Here is a 14,978-nt window from a genome sequence, read left to right on the forward strand (position 1 = left end):
GATTCTCTGTCCTATATCCTATGGAAGATAAATTTTCCAAAAAATGGGCTACTCCTGCAGTGGACGCAGCCATCTCATGTGTTAACAAATCGTTAACATGCCCTGTAGAAAACATACAGGTGTTCAAGGATCCAGTTGATAAGCGCTTGGAAGCACTACTTAAGAACTCCTTCACTACTGCAGGGGCAGTAGTACAGCCAGCTGTGGCTGCGATTGGGGTCGCTCAAGCATTATCGGATCAATTTAAGCAGATGCTTAAACTTATTCCTGCCCAGCAGGCAGAAGAATTTTCGGATGTCCCTAAGGCCATATGTTTTACGGTAGACGCAATCAGGGATTCTATCCAGCAAGCATCACGTTTATCGTTATCCCTTATCCATATGAGAAGACTCTTATGGTTAAAAAGCTGGGAGGCTGAGCCCCCATGCAAGAAGCTCCTGGTAGGGTTCCCCTTCCATGGAGGACGACTCTTCGGAGAAGACCTAGATAAATACATTCAGACCATTTCAAACGGCAAGAGTACTCTCTTGCCAACTAAGAAGAAGTATCAGGGGCCTGCGTTTAAACGACAGTATTCCCCTGGGCAGGGGCCCTCTAATGCCAAGCAGTATCGACGGCCTCCTGCAAAAGCAAACTTCGGCTTCAACAGCAAGTCACAAGGACAGGCTGCTAGAGGCAGAAAGCAGTGGTTTCGCAAACCAGCAAAACCAGCTCCCAAGCCAACCTTATGAAGGGGCGCCCCCACCCACGAAGGTGGGGGGAAGGCTGCGACTCTTTTCAGAGATTTGGGAAGCCAGCATTCCCGACGAGTGGGTACGGTCTTCCGTGGCCACAGGCTACAAATTAGATTTCCTAAGGTTTCCTCCTCCTCATTTCCAGGAGTCGAGGATTCCAAACGATCCGGAGAAGGGAGCCGCATTAAGATCGGCATTAGATCATCTACTTTCCCAGGAGGTAATAGTAGAGGTACCAGTCCTGGAACAGGGGCTGGGTTTCTACTCCAACCTATTCATCATCCCAAAGTCCAATGGAGATGTCAGGCCAATTTTGGACCTAAAGATGGTAAATGCATACCTAAAGGTCCGCTCATTTCGGATGGAATCCGTGCGGTCAGCAGCTGCCACACTCCAAAAGGACGACTTCATGGCGTCCATAGACATAAAGGATGCCTACCTTCATGTTCCAATTTATCAGCCACATCAAAGATACCTACGCTTTATGGTGGCTTCGCGTCATTTCCAATTCGTGGCGCTTCCCTTCGGGTTGGCTACGGCCCCCCGGGTGTTCACGAAGGTCCTAGCTCCAATCCTAGCCAAGCTAAGGATCCAAGGGGTCACGATCCTAGCATACCTGGACGACCTCCTAGTCATAGACCACTCGTCTCCCGGCTTGGAGCGAGCAGTGGCCCTCACGGTCCAATACCTCGAGAGGTTCGGCTGGGTCCTAAATCGAGAAAAGTCAGCTTTCCTGCCCACAAGGCAGTTGGAATATCTCGGCATGAGATTAGACACAGAACAACAAAGAGTGTTCCTACCTCTGAGGAAGGTCAAAGCCATCAAGGAATTAATCCTACTGGTTCTAAGCAAGAAAGAACCAACTATTCGCCTATGTATGAGGTTACTAGGCAAGATGGTGGCCACATTCGAGGCGGTACCATACGCCCAGAGCCACACTCGCATCCTACAGGCAGCCATCCTGTCAGCATGGAGCAGAAGGCCACAGGCCTTGGATATCCCGTTGCCGCTCTCATCAAGAGTCCGACAAAGTCTGTGTTGGTGGTTAGACCCCCAGAATCTACTGAAGGGGAAGTCTTTCAGCCCAGTGGCTTGGAAGTTAGTGACCACAGACGCCAGCCTGACGGGCTGGGGAGCAATTTTGGATGGTTGCACTCGCCAAGGTACTTGGGCAAAGCCAGAGAAGCAGTTGCCCATCAACATCTTGGAGCTCAGAGCTGCTCGACTAGCCCTCAGGGCTTGGACGTCAAAATTGCAGGGGTTCCCGGTGAGAATTCAATCAGACAATGCCACGGCCGTGGCATACATAAATCACCAAGGGGGAACCAGGAGTCAAGCCGCTCAGAGAGAGGTGAGCTTGATTCTCCTATGGGCAGAGGCTCATGTGCCCTGCATATCGGCAATATTCATTCCAGGAGTGGACAACTTTCAGGCGGACTTCTTAAGCCGCCAGACTCTATGGCCGGGGGAATGGTCTCTGCATCCACAAGTCTTTCAAGCACTCTGCCAAAAATGGGGAGTGCCGGACGTGGATATCATGGCATCGAGACTCAACAAAAAGCTAGACAGGTTCATGTCCCGCTCAAGGGATCCGATGGCCTGCGGAACCGATGCGCTGGTTTGCCCTTGGCATCAGTTCAAACTTCTTTATGCGTTTCCCCCGCTCCAGTTACTACCCCGCCTGCTGCGCAGGATCCGGGTGGAGCACATACCAGTTATCCTGGTAGCTCCAGCATGGCCCAGAAGGGCATGGTACTCACTAATCCTAAGGATGGTAGTGGGAGACCCTTGGACTCTGCCTCTAAGGCCAGACCTGCTATCGCAAGGTCCGATCCTCCACCCTGCCTTACGGCATCTAAATTTGACGGCCTGGAAGCTGAATCCTTGATTCTCAGGGGTAGAGGTCTGTCTCAGAAAGTAATCTCTACCCTAATCAGAGCCAGGAAACCGGTCTCTAGGGTGATTTATCACAGGGTCTGGAAGGCCTATGTAGGCTGGTGTGAGTCCAAGCTATGGCTTCCTCGCAAGTTCACCATCGATAGAGTTTTAAGTTTTCTCCAGCTAGGAGTGGATAAAGGATTGGCATTAAGCACAATCAAAGGACAGATTTCTGCCCTGTCAGTGTGGTTTCAGCGGCCGCTGGCCACCCACTCGCTGGTTAAGACCTTCCTTCAAGGGGTCTTGCGTATTAAACCTCCAGTTAAATCCCCGCTTTGTCCGTGGGATTTAAATCTTGTTCTGTCAAGTTTACAGAAACAACCGTTTGAGCCGTTGGCTGAAATTCCTTTGGTTTTACTGACAAGGAAGTTAGTATTTTTGGTTGCCATAGTTTCCGCAAGAAGAGTTTCGGAACTGGCGGCCTTATCCTGTAAGGAACCATATCTTATTTTTCATAAGGACAGGGTCGTTCTCCGCCCTCATCCTTCCTTCCTACCGAAGGTTATATCCAGTTTTCATTTGAACCAGGATTTGGTATTACCATCCTTCTTCCCTAAACCTACTTCCAGAAAGGAAGGGTTGCTGCATACCTTGGATATCGTCAGGGCCATGAAGGCCTATCTTAAAGCTACAAAGAAGATCCGGAAAACAGATGTGCTGTTCATTCTACCGGATGGGCCCAAGAAGGGGCAGGCAGCTGCAAAATCCACCATTTCTAGGTGGATTAAGCAATTAATCACTCAGGCCTACGGCTTGAAAGGGTTGCCTCCTCCAGTATCATTAAAGGCTCATTCTACTAGGGCCATGGGCGCCTCCTGGGCAGCACACCACCAGATCTCTATGGCTCAAGTTTGCAAGGCGGCAACCTGGTCTTCTGTCCACACATTTACAAAATTCTACAAGTTGGACGTAAGAAGGAATACTGATACTGCCTTCGGGCAGGCAGTGCTGCAGGCTGCAGTTTGAGACCCTCGGATTCCGGGGGCTCCTCTTTTTTTGAGTTAAATTTAAAATTTAAGATTATTTTTCTCAACTAAGTTGGATTTATTATGATTTGAGTATACCTCTAAATTAAATCCTTTTGTCTTGGAGATGTTCTCCCTCCCCTCATTGTAAGCATTGCTTTGGGACATCCCATATAGTAATGAATGCCGCTCTGTGTCCCGTGATGTAACGATAAAGAAAAAGAGATTTTTAATACAGCTTACCTGTAAAATCTTTTTCTTGGAGTACATCACGGGACACAGAGCTCCCACCCCTCTTTTTGAGGACCATTTTGGGAGGCATACTGCTTGCTACAAAACTGAGGTACTCCTCCTATGGGAGGGGGTTATATAGGGAGGGGCATTTCCTGTTTGAGATTGCCAGTGTCTATCACCTGAAGGTACTCCATATAACCCATATAGTAATGAATGCCGCTCTGTGTCCCGTGATGTACTCCAAGAAAAAGATTTTACAGGTAAGCTGTATTAAAAATCTCTTTTTTTTAAAACCGAGTGGAATTTGGGTTCTCTGATCTCCGCCTCAACGCCAAGAATGACCTCATCCCCTCTGGCACACCTGGTTAACTAAAATTACTGCAAACACATTTAAGGACAAAAGTGGAAAATACTGTTATCTTGGCTATGGATTATCACCAAAAACAGACACACACCTGGTAGTGATAAACAAGTTGAATATATTATCACGGTTTAAAACGTGGAAATTTACAGCGCTGTTGAACCTTGCTGCAGAGAATCATTAGAAAAGACAACCTTCAATATTTAGCAACTGTAAGTATAGAAAAGACAGTAATCCATATGCCCATAACACAGGCACAGAGAGGGAGGAGAGAAGGTTTTTTAACTTCACAGCTCCTTCTGGGCTCCGAACACCATTGAAGATAAAAAGATGGGTTAAACAGGTTCAGTAAACACAGTTCCCTGACATTACAAGTCCTGGGGTGAAGAGTACTAGTGTCTTCTGTTGGCAAACGGTGGGGCCCTTGTTTTAAGAGTAGGTTTAAACAAGCTGGCTTGGAGCAGTAATCATCTAGAATGTTCCGTTGGGTAGAGATTTATCAGGACAAACTGCTAAAGATGGCTATTCCAAACGAACATCCTGTGACACTAGAAAGGGAAATTGGTGTCTGCATGCAGTGTGAGTACTGTGCCCCTCTCTCCATCTTCCCCTTTCTCAACCTCTCTCTCTCAAAAGTTGCCAGTCAGACTCTGCTTTAATTTTACTCTATACTAGTTTGCCTTTTCATGGCACTGCAGTACAAAGAAATTCAGCACCAGGTGTTGTTCTGTATCCAGGTTCACTGACCATAGTAAATGCATTGGCTGTGTCCACAGCAGGTATGGGGCATAGTTTTAGGAAAATAGATGATGGATCTATGGCCTCTACATAGAGGGAGTGATCACTACATAGAGGGAACTTGTGTTGCAGTGCATATCCTAGTGTGCTATGATCCAATGGAATGCTGGAATCCTTGAGGACTGGCAACGGGTGAATTGCCATCAATTTATTGTACACTGCATTGATTTTTCCCCCCCCATTATTGGCATGAGTGGGACCTCATTTCTAAGTTTTGCCTAAGGCCTCACAAAGCCTGAAGCCACCTCTGCTTATAAAGCAGCTGTTTAGCATTTGCATGAGTACCTTCCCCCGAGGAGCTGACAATACAAAGCATACAAAAGTCACAAGGGTTAACCGAGAAACCCAGTGCTGCTAGACCACCCAAACCACAGGCTTCCCCAGCAAAGGTTGTTTATTTATAGTGTCTGCTGAGATCTGAAAAAAAGTCAGCAGGTTATGATGGTCTGATGTCTTTGGATACAGTTACTCTGGGATTACATTGTTGTGCTGATAAATACGCATGTGTATGTTTGGAAAAAATGTCCTGCAGTTGTATTAAGAAGTAACATCCTATGGAATTTATCTGGTCAGTTATAGTACGTAATCTACTAATGCATCAAAGAATTTCAGCCCTATATAATATTCAATGTCAGGTATGTTTAAATGTACCTTTTCCTATGTATATAATAGACTAGTATGCCTGTACCCTCATTCTATTGGCTACAGACCGCAGACAACCATTGTGACATCAAATTTATGTTGCCACAATACAGCAGGTGAAAACTATCATGAAGTTAAAAGAAAACTGTGGTATTTCAACAAAATTAAACATTCATATTCACCTATGTATATGCAGCATTGGTCTGTTCCTACATCTGTCCCCCGCCAACTCTACACCAACAACCAAGCAATCAATGACCACTGATTGCACAGTTCTCAGCCTTCAGTGAACAGAGAGCCGATGACTGTCGATCAGCTGCTTTCTGCTCTGTCCCACCAGTGCTCACTGGAGCGCTGGGCAATGCAGGGGCGGGAGCGACTGGCTTAAGCTCTCAACGCCAAGCTGAGTCCGCTGCCAATCGGGCATCTGAGCAGACCAGACATTGTCGGAATGCCTCCAGAGCCATGACCAGTTCTGTGACGTCAGCTGACAGCAGGCTTTAGCTCGTTGTTGGCTGAATCTGGGTCACTGGAGTGCAGATCTAAGTGTACTTGTGTGACGCACAGGCGAAGTATAGCCAAAATACACTGATGAGCCATAACATTATGACCACTGATAGATGAAGTTAATATCTCATTACAATCTGAAAATTGGTGGGATATATTAGGCAGCAAGTGAACATGTTGATGTGGTAAAAGCAGAAAAAAATGGGCATCGCAGTTTGTTGTGTATGGGGCTGTGAAGCCCATGGTGACCCATGTCCACAGCCAAAAGATTCTACAATGGTCACACGAACATCAGAAGTGGACTACGGAGCAATGGAAGAAGATGGCCTGGTCTGATGAATCGTGTGGTGTGTTTTTTTTTTTTTTTTTTTACATCGTGTAGATGGCTGGGTGCGTGTGTGCCACTTACCTGGGGAAGAGATGACACCAGGATGCCGTATAAGAAGGCAAGTAGGCAGAGGCAGTATATGATGCTTTGGGCAATGCACTGCTTTGGAAACCTTGGGTCCTGCCATTCATATGGATGTTACTTTGGTGTCCATGCCTCAATGGATCAGGGTTGTTTTAGCAGAAAGGGGCCATAGTCAATATTAGGTGGGTGGTCATCATTTTGGGGCTGTTCGGTGTAACTTTGACCCTAGTTCTCCTTTTTAAAGTAAAACTAAAAGCAAAACTTTGTTTTCTTTTTTTTTTTTGTATTGGATAGAGCAAGGGAGGGTTATAACCCCTGTCAGATTTTTATTTTTTTCACCATCTGTGTACCATTGTGGAGATTTCCCTTCACTTTCTGTCCCACAGCCAAACAGGAAGTGAGAGGAAATCCCTTCAAATTAATGGAATTCATTAGGGACCCCCAGGTCACCAGAACTAGTGTCCCCATTGGAAGATTGGGATTTCCTTTCACTTTCAAGGATAATGGTACAGAACAAATAGTGAGGGTGAATCTCCCTTACGGGAACACAGACAGGCAATAAAAACTGACAGGTGTTCTAATTCCTCACCAAGTTTTGACTTTAGTTCTTTTATGCTGGTCAATTGTGTTGACCATTTTGGAATTTAATCACAGCAGTCTGCACATTTTCATTTCCTTCCTATCTGTGACCTGCCAAACGAGGAAAGCTGCTGTGAAAGTTCATTTCAATTCAATTGATTTTGATGCCAGTGTAAACCATCAACCTTCGCACCTAAAAATGCGAAAAATTGAAGCCATGAGTGGCTCAAAGCTGCTTAAAATCTCCAAAAATTACAAGTGTATGTTCAGAAATACAGCAAGTTTCTAGAGGAGAGGCAACAACTTTTTAATTTCAACAACTTTAACTCAACTTTTGGTCAAAGAAGCAGTCTACAGAATCATGGAACTATACCACTAGCAGTTTATGTAATGTCCTATATGGAATGCTGTGCAATGCCTTAATTTATTTAATACTTCAGCAAATAGTCTTGATGTTCAATCTTTCATTGCTTTGCTGTGTTAAACTTTCTGTAACATTTTATTATTTTTTTCTCAATTTTTCAGGGGGAAACGCAAGCAAATAACGAGATCAGCGATGTTCCAGTTTTAGTACAACTGAGACTTTTGGATCAAAAGGACCCAAGCACAAAAGTAAGATGTCATTAAAGAAATATAGGTCTGTTGAATGGAAGCTGCAAGGCTGTGCATGCCTGGAACCAAGATTACAGCAGATCTATAGTTGAGGGGAAGGGGGAATTTAAAAGTTTTTTAGCCCAAGACCAGAAGCACAAGGGATCCAGAAGTTTATTAGGTATTACTGCATAATAAGCAGTAATAGAGAGCTGAGGCAGTGTGCCTTTTGGGTGGAAAAAGGTTTGTTAGAGGGTCTGATTATTTGTTTCTGAATTAATAAATCCATCAATGTATGGACAAATAAAGCTGACTTTTTAGCTAGATGTCAACCCACAGTTGTTTTATTATACACATTGCATTATAATATAATAACATTTTATGAAATTCCCTAAAACCGTACCCAGTTTACATGACAGTGGTCCCAAGGTCCCTCCCAGTTAGGACCCCAATGCCAGGAAGCCAAGCTCTCAATCAATAGCTGAAGTTATTCTCACAACATCCCCTGCATTGGAAGAGACCTGTTGACGTGTGTCCTGTGATTAGGTGTCAGAAAAATTCAGGAGAGCTTTTGGTCTGTTTTAAAAGAGAAGTATGTTTTTTTTTGTTTTTTTTTTATTCATACTTATCTAGGTGGATGCAGAATCAGACTGATGCTGCATCTGTCCCCCGCCACCTCTTCACTGAGAACCGAGCCACCGAACACCGTTGATGGCTCAGTTCTCTCACCTCCCCGAGCGGAGAGCTGCTGACTGTCAGCTTTGCTCCTTCACACTCACTGAAGCACTGAGCTTCGGAGGGGCAGCTGGCGGATCCAGACTTCCTAAGACGCGGTACCTGGACTGATTCCAGTGATGCACCTGGACTGATTCCAGTGATGTCAGTGGACTTCAGACCGCTCTTCACTGAAAATAGTCACAGGAGTGCAAAACTAATTGCACTCCTGTGTCCCATAGGATAAGCCCAGCCTCAAAAGCTCATGCCTTTAATAAAGTTCAAAGTGATTCTAAAGATTATTTTTAAAAAAATATTATTAATAGCAAGCATGTTATACTTGCCTGCTCTGTGCAGTGGTTTTGCACAGAGCAGCCCGGATCCTCTTCTTCTCAGGTCCCCCACCGCTTGCTCATTGGCTTACTGGATGTGATTGACAGCAGTGGGAGCCAATGGCTCCCATTGCTGTGTCTCAACCAATGAGAAGAGAGAGAGACCCGGGACAGCCGAGGCTCCTGTGCACATCGCTAGATCGAGAGGGGGCTTGGGTAAGTAAGGTAGGGGCTGTGGGGGGAGCATCACACCATTTTTTTTATCTTATTGGAAAGAATGCATGAAGGTAAAAAAAAATCTTCAGTCTTTAGAACCACTTTACTAAAGGCAAAACGTTTTGTTTTAATTTTGGATAGAGTGGAGAGGGATTAGAACATCTGTCAGGTTTTTACTGTGCCCCCATTGGTGAGATTCACTCTCTCTGGCATGTTTAGGCTCCTTTCACACGTGCAATTTCAGATGTGGCTTGATTTGCACAGAATGACAATATAAATCACATTGTTTTCAATGGTATGATTTTCTAAAAGGTTCCTGTACTACTTTGGTGTGATTCCAGCATGATTTGCACTACATAATCACACTGAAAGTCAGATCAAAATCAGCGATGTGAACTTGGCCTTACTTTTATCATCGAAAATGGAAGTGAAAGAAAATCCCAAATTTTGGCTTGTTACCAGAACAGTAATAGAGAGGAGACTAGTTCTGGTGACAACCAAGGATTTCCTCACTTTGGAGGCATTCCCTCCAACTTACTGTTCGTTGCGGGATAGGAACTGAAGGAAACATACGATTTTTTTATAACGACTTACCTGTAAAATCCTTTTTTTGGAGTACATCATGGGACACAGAGCAGCCATACTAATTACTATGTGGGTTATACGCCACCTATAGGTGAATGGACACTGGCACACCCAAAAGACAGGAAGTCCCCCTCTATATAACCTCTCCCATACAGGATGTAACTCCGTTTTGTAGCAAAGCAATATATCTCAATAAGAGGGGAGGGACCTCTGTGTCCCGTGATGTACTCCAAAAAAAGGATTTTACAGGTTATAAAAAATCCTATTTTCATGGATCACGGGACACAGAGCAGCCATAGTAATTACTATGTGGGATGTCCCAAAGCAATGCCTCTGAGGGGAGGGAGACGCGTATCAAAGCAGACATATCAGACGCGAGGCTCTATTTTGCTGCCTGCAGTACACTGCACCCAAAAGCGGCATCCTCTTGCTGCCTTACGTCTAATTGATAACATTTTATAAATGTATGTACAGATGACCAAGTCGCGGCCTTGCAAATCTGAGTCATAGAGGCTTGGTGATGCACCGCCCGTGAAGCACTCACTGCTCTGGTAGAGCGTGCTCTAACTTGAAAAGGTGGAACCCTTCTGTTCAAACCATAAGCCTGAATTAAAACCTGACGAATCCACTTTGAAATGGTCGATTTTGACGCTACCTGGCCTTCCCTAGGCTCTTCTGGCAGCACAAACAAAGCATCAGTTTTCTGTATCTGAGCTATCACTTTCAGATAGAGCCTAATGCTGCGTACACACTGTCATGTTAAATGATTGTGTGTGGGCTTCACATCATTTTTCAGGTTCTGAAAAAACGACAAAAAAAAATATTCGAACATGCTGCATTTTTTAACGTTGTTTTAAACGATGTCGTTATTCGGGTTGTAAAAAATGACCGTGTGTGGGCTAAAACCATGTTAAAAACCCACGCATGCTCAGAAGCAAGTTATGAGACGGGAGCGCTCCTTCTGGTAAAACTACCGTTCATAATGGAGTAAGCACATTCATTACGCTGTAGAAGACATAAAAGCGCGAATCATCTTTTACTAACACGGAATCGGCTAAAGCAGCCCAAAGGCGAATGGAACTTCCCCTTTATAGTGGCGTTGTACGTCACCGCGCTTTGCTAGATAATTTTTTAAAAACGATAGTGTGTGGGCAACCTCGTTTTAATGATGAAGTTGGAAAAACATCGTTTTTTCAACATGCTGAAAAACATCGTTTTTTTCATGCTGAAAAATGATTGTGTGTACACGGCATAACGGCTCTTGCCACATTGAGTGAATGTAACAATTTTTCCTCTGGAGAATGAGGATCTGGAAAAAAGTAAGGCAGGGAGACATCTTGGTTCAGGTGAAAACTGGGCACTACCTTAGGCAGAAAGGTTGGGTGAGGACGCAACACCACCTTATCCTTATGAATAATTAAGTATGGCTCTTTACATGAGAAAGCTGCCAATTCTGATACTCTCCTTGCCGAGGTTACTGCCACCAAAAAAAACAACCACTTCCTTCAAAAGGATCAAGGGAATATGGCGCATCGGCTCAAAGGGCTGTGTTTGTAAGGCCAATCAAAACTAGATTCAAATCCCATGGGCACAAGGGTGAGTTTATACGTGTTACCCCTCGTATAAAGCCCGGATCAAAGAATGCGAAGCAAGTGGCCTTTGAAAAAACACTGAAAAGGCAGAGATCTGACCCTTGATTGTACTCGAAGCCAGCTTAATTTCTACTCCCAATTGTAGGAAGGCAAGAATTCTTCCAATGACATACTTCCAAGGATGCCATCTTTTGGTTTAACACCAGGAAACAAAAGACCTCCAGACCCTATAATAAATGGTCCTAGAGGCTGGCTTCCTTGTGTTTAATCAGGGTAGTTACTACCGAGCCTGAAAGCCCCCGATTCTTTAAAATGTGGGCTTCAATAGCCAAACCGTCAAATTTAGCGATTGTAAGGCAGGATGGAATACCGATCCTTGCGAAACCAAGTCTGGACGGGATGGAAGAGTCCACAGTTTCCCTACTGCCAACCTTACGATCTCTGCATACTAGGATCTTCTGGGCCGAGGCTACCGGTATTACCGGCTTCCCTTCCTCTTTGATCCTTCATAGAAGCCGTGGTAGCAGCTGAACTTGGGGAAACACATAAACCTGTGAAAACTGATCCCAAGAGGTTACTAATGCATCTGTCCCGAATGCAAGTGCATCCCTTATCCTTGACAAAAAGTTGTCCAACTTCTTGTTGAACCTGGACGTCAATAGATATATGCCCCATTTTTGGTATATGGCTGAAAAATTTTTGGGATGGAGAGACCATTCTCCCGGGAACAGTTGTTGGGGGCACAAGAAATCCGCCTGCCAATTCTCCACTCCTGGAATGAAGACTGCCGATAGGCAAGGTACATGCTTCTCTGCCCAAGCCAGAATATGGTTCACCTCCCTCTGGGCTGCGTGACTTCTAGTGACCCCTTGGTGGTTGATGTAAGCCACTGCTGTGGCATTGTCGGATTGTATCTTGACGGGATAATCCTGCAACCTGAAAATTCAGGCCATTAGAGCCAGACGCGCTGCCCTAATCTCTAGAATGTTGATGGGCAAGGTCTTTTCGGACTCTGACCGCTTCCCCTGGACAGTGGTCTCCTCCAAAACTGCTCCCCACCCCACGAGGCTGGCAACCGTTGTTACTACCTTCCAGGTTGCTGGCATGAAGGCTTTTTCGCATCTGCAAAGTTTTGGCTATCAACCGCCAATTGAGACTCTGGCGCACCCTTGGGGCCAGATATATTGGGTAAACCAAGGCTTTGATCTTCTTGTTCCAAGCAGACAGAATACTGTTTTGCAACAGTCTTGAATGAAACTGGGCATAGGGAACCGTTTCAAATGAAGCCATCTTCCCTAACAACCTCATGCAAAGGCGAATAAAAGGATCTTTCTTTGCCTTGACCACATGGACCAGATCTCTTATAGCCCTGACTTTCGTCTGAGGCAAAAATACTTTTTCTTGGGCTGTGTCTATAACCCGACCCAAGTACTCCAGCCATCTTACTGACAATAAGGCTGACTTCTCTAGGTTGAGAATCCAACCCAGGTGATCCAAATACTTAACTGTGTTGGACACACTCTGGTCTAGTCGAGCAACCGACTGATCTATCAGCAGCAGGTCGTCTAGGTATGCCATTACTGCTATACCTTGGACCCTTAGTCTTGCTAGTACCAGGAACAGAACTTTTGTAAACACCCAGGGCTCAGTGGCTAACCCGAAGGGCAAGGCCTCAAACTGAAAGTGGCACTGTTCTACACGAATCACAGAAACTTCTGGTGAGCGAGGAAAATTGGCACATGCAGATATGCATCTTTAAAGTCTATTGATGCCAGACATTCTACTCCCCGCAGGGTGGATACGACTGACTGGACTGACTCCATGTGAAAAGAGCAGACAATTAGAAACTGATTTAGATCTTTGAGATCTAGAATGGGTCTGACATCTATATTTGGTTTTGGCACCGTGAAGAGATTTGAATAAAACCCCATTTCCTGCTCTTCTTAGGGAATTTCTATAATTACAACCTGAGACGTCAATCGGTCTAGCGCTAGATATAAAGACCCTGTTTTCACTGGGTCTTGGGAACATTTGACCTTTAGAAAATGGAAATGTGGAAATTTTCGAAACGCTAGTCTGTACCCTAGCGATACCTTGGAGATGACCCATCTGTTTTGGATCTCTTCTACCTGCCAATAGCTTTTTGCATGGCAATTCAGCTGACCAATGCTTCAACCAGAGAATTCTATGCATATGCACCGATAGGAGAGCAAGGCGTAACACCTGATGAATAGAATCTTTAGGAGTGCCAACTGTAAAACACACCTGGACATTGTCCACTGGACAAGTTGGACTCCTATTTCCAGAGGAGATAGCAGTGTCTACTGCTGGCAAACTCCACTTCTTAGTGAATTTTTCCTCCATAGGATAAAGAAGAGAAAATCTTCTAGGAGGAATAAAATGGCTGGGTGATCCCAGTCAGCATATATCAGCAGCTCCAGCAATGGGTGTGCAGGGAAAGCATGTGGACCCTGTGGGGGCCTTAAAGTACCCAAAGAGGAAAAGGGTGCCTCCGCTACCTGCGCTGGGGGAAACTTGTATCCTGAACGGACCAACTCTGTAAGGGATTGAACTAGCAATTTTTGAGCTTGCGAGTCTGAGAGGGGCTTTTCGGAGACTGAATCCTCAGAGGAGGAGTCATCTGCCTGCCCTTCTTCCCAGTCACCCAATGGCATCTCAGCATTATCTGCCTATTCCAATACTGGAAGGTCAGGAGAAGAAGGCGACCTATTGTGTTTTTTCCCGGACTCTGAGGAAGACACGAACATATTGGCTATTTTTCCTTCCAAACCAGCTAACGCTGAAGCCAAATCGTCCTTGGTGACGTATGCAGAGGCTGAAATGTTGGAAGTAGCTACAATGCCTGACAGCCTAAATGGCTCAGACTGGCCAGTGGAGAAAGCGTGACTAGGATACTCAGACCTTGACAGCGGTGCCCTTGCGCTCCTCCCTGCTATATTTCCTGCACCTTTCTTTTGGGAAGATATAGTCCTAAGCACAAAAGGCAGAGGTATGAACAATATGCATCTACTGCCAAGCTATAGTGCAGCAATGGAAATATCCCGCCATCACTGCTCAACCTGATGCTGAGTAGACGTGCCTTTAAAATGCTTGTATCCAACACCCATACAGTGCTTATATGCCCTCGTATGCTCTGTGTCCCTTCGTCGGCCACCAGACTCTTTCCAGAGTAAAAACTTTATAGGCAGCAAGTCATGCACCTGTGCTGTGTATAACGTAAACGTGCGTTTCCACGTGCACGCCAAGCCACGCCCCCGCTTCCTAGGGTAGCTCTTTAAACAGAGCTGATTCTCGCACGTGAACGAACGGTTCACAATTGTTCACAATCCATGCTAGACCTAAGGGTCTGGTATGGATTCAGGAGGGGTGCCACACCTTTTTTTTTATTATTATTTTGGCATGGGGTTTACCTTAAAATCCATACCACACACAGTTTTTTTCTGCAGTTTTATTTTCCAGCTATTATTTTGTTTAAATTCAGCTGCCGGCCAGCTCCTTAACAACTAGCAATACACTGCGGAATGCCCGCAAAGCATTTTTTTCAGTTTTTTCTTTTTTTTTTCAGCTCCTAGTGTGCATGCAGCTTAACCACCTATGACCCGAACCAATTTGCAGGTTAAGGACCTTGCCCCTTTTTGCGATTTGGCACTGCGTCGCTTTAACTGACAATTGCGCGGTCGTGTGACGTGGCTCCCAAACAAAATTTACATCCTTTTTTTTTTTTTTTTCAACGAATAGAGCTTTCTTTTGGTGGTAT

The 14,978-nt window shown here is 45.1% G+C and overlaps 1 protein-coding gene across 2 annotated transcripts in view; it reads left to right on the forward strand.

The window, feature by feature from the left end:
* The window catches only part of LOC120915260 (C-Jun-amino-terminal kinase-interacting protein 4-like), a 187,797-nt gene that overhangs the window by 131,063 nt on the left and 41,756 nt on the right, over positions 1 to 14,978 (forward strand). For both annotated transcript variants that reach the window (XM_040325629.1, XM_040325630.1), the window contains one exon: positions 7,696 to 7,782. In XM_040325629.1, the coding sequence (XP_040181563.1) occupies positions 7,696 to 7,782 (87 nt within the window). The remainder of the gene's footprint in view (positions 1 to 7,695; positions 7,783 to 14,978) is intronic.

Source organism: Rana temporaria, chromosome 10, assembly GCF_905171775.1.
Source record: "Rana temporaria chromosome 10, aRanTem1.1, whole genome shotgun sequence".
Lineage (NCBI taxonomy): Eukaryota > Metazoa > Chordata > Amphibia > Anura > Ranidae > Rana > Rana temporaria.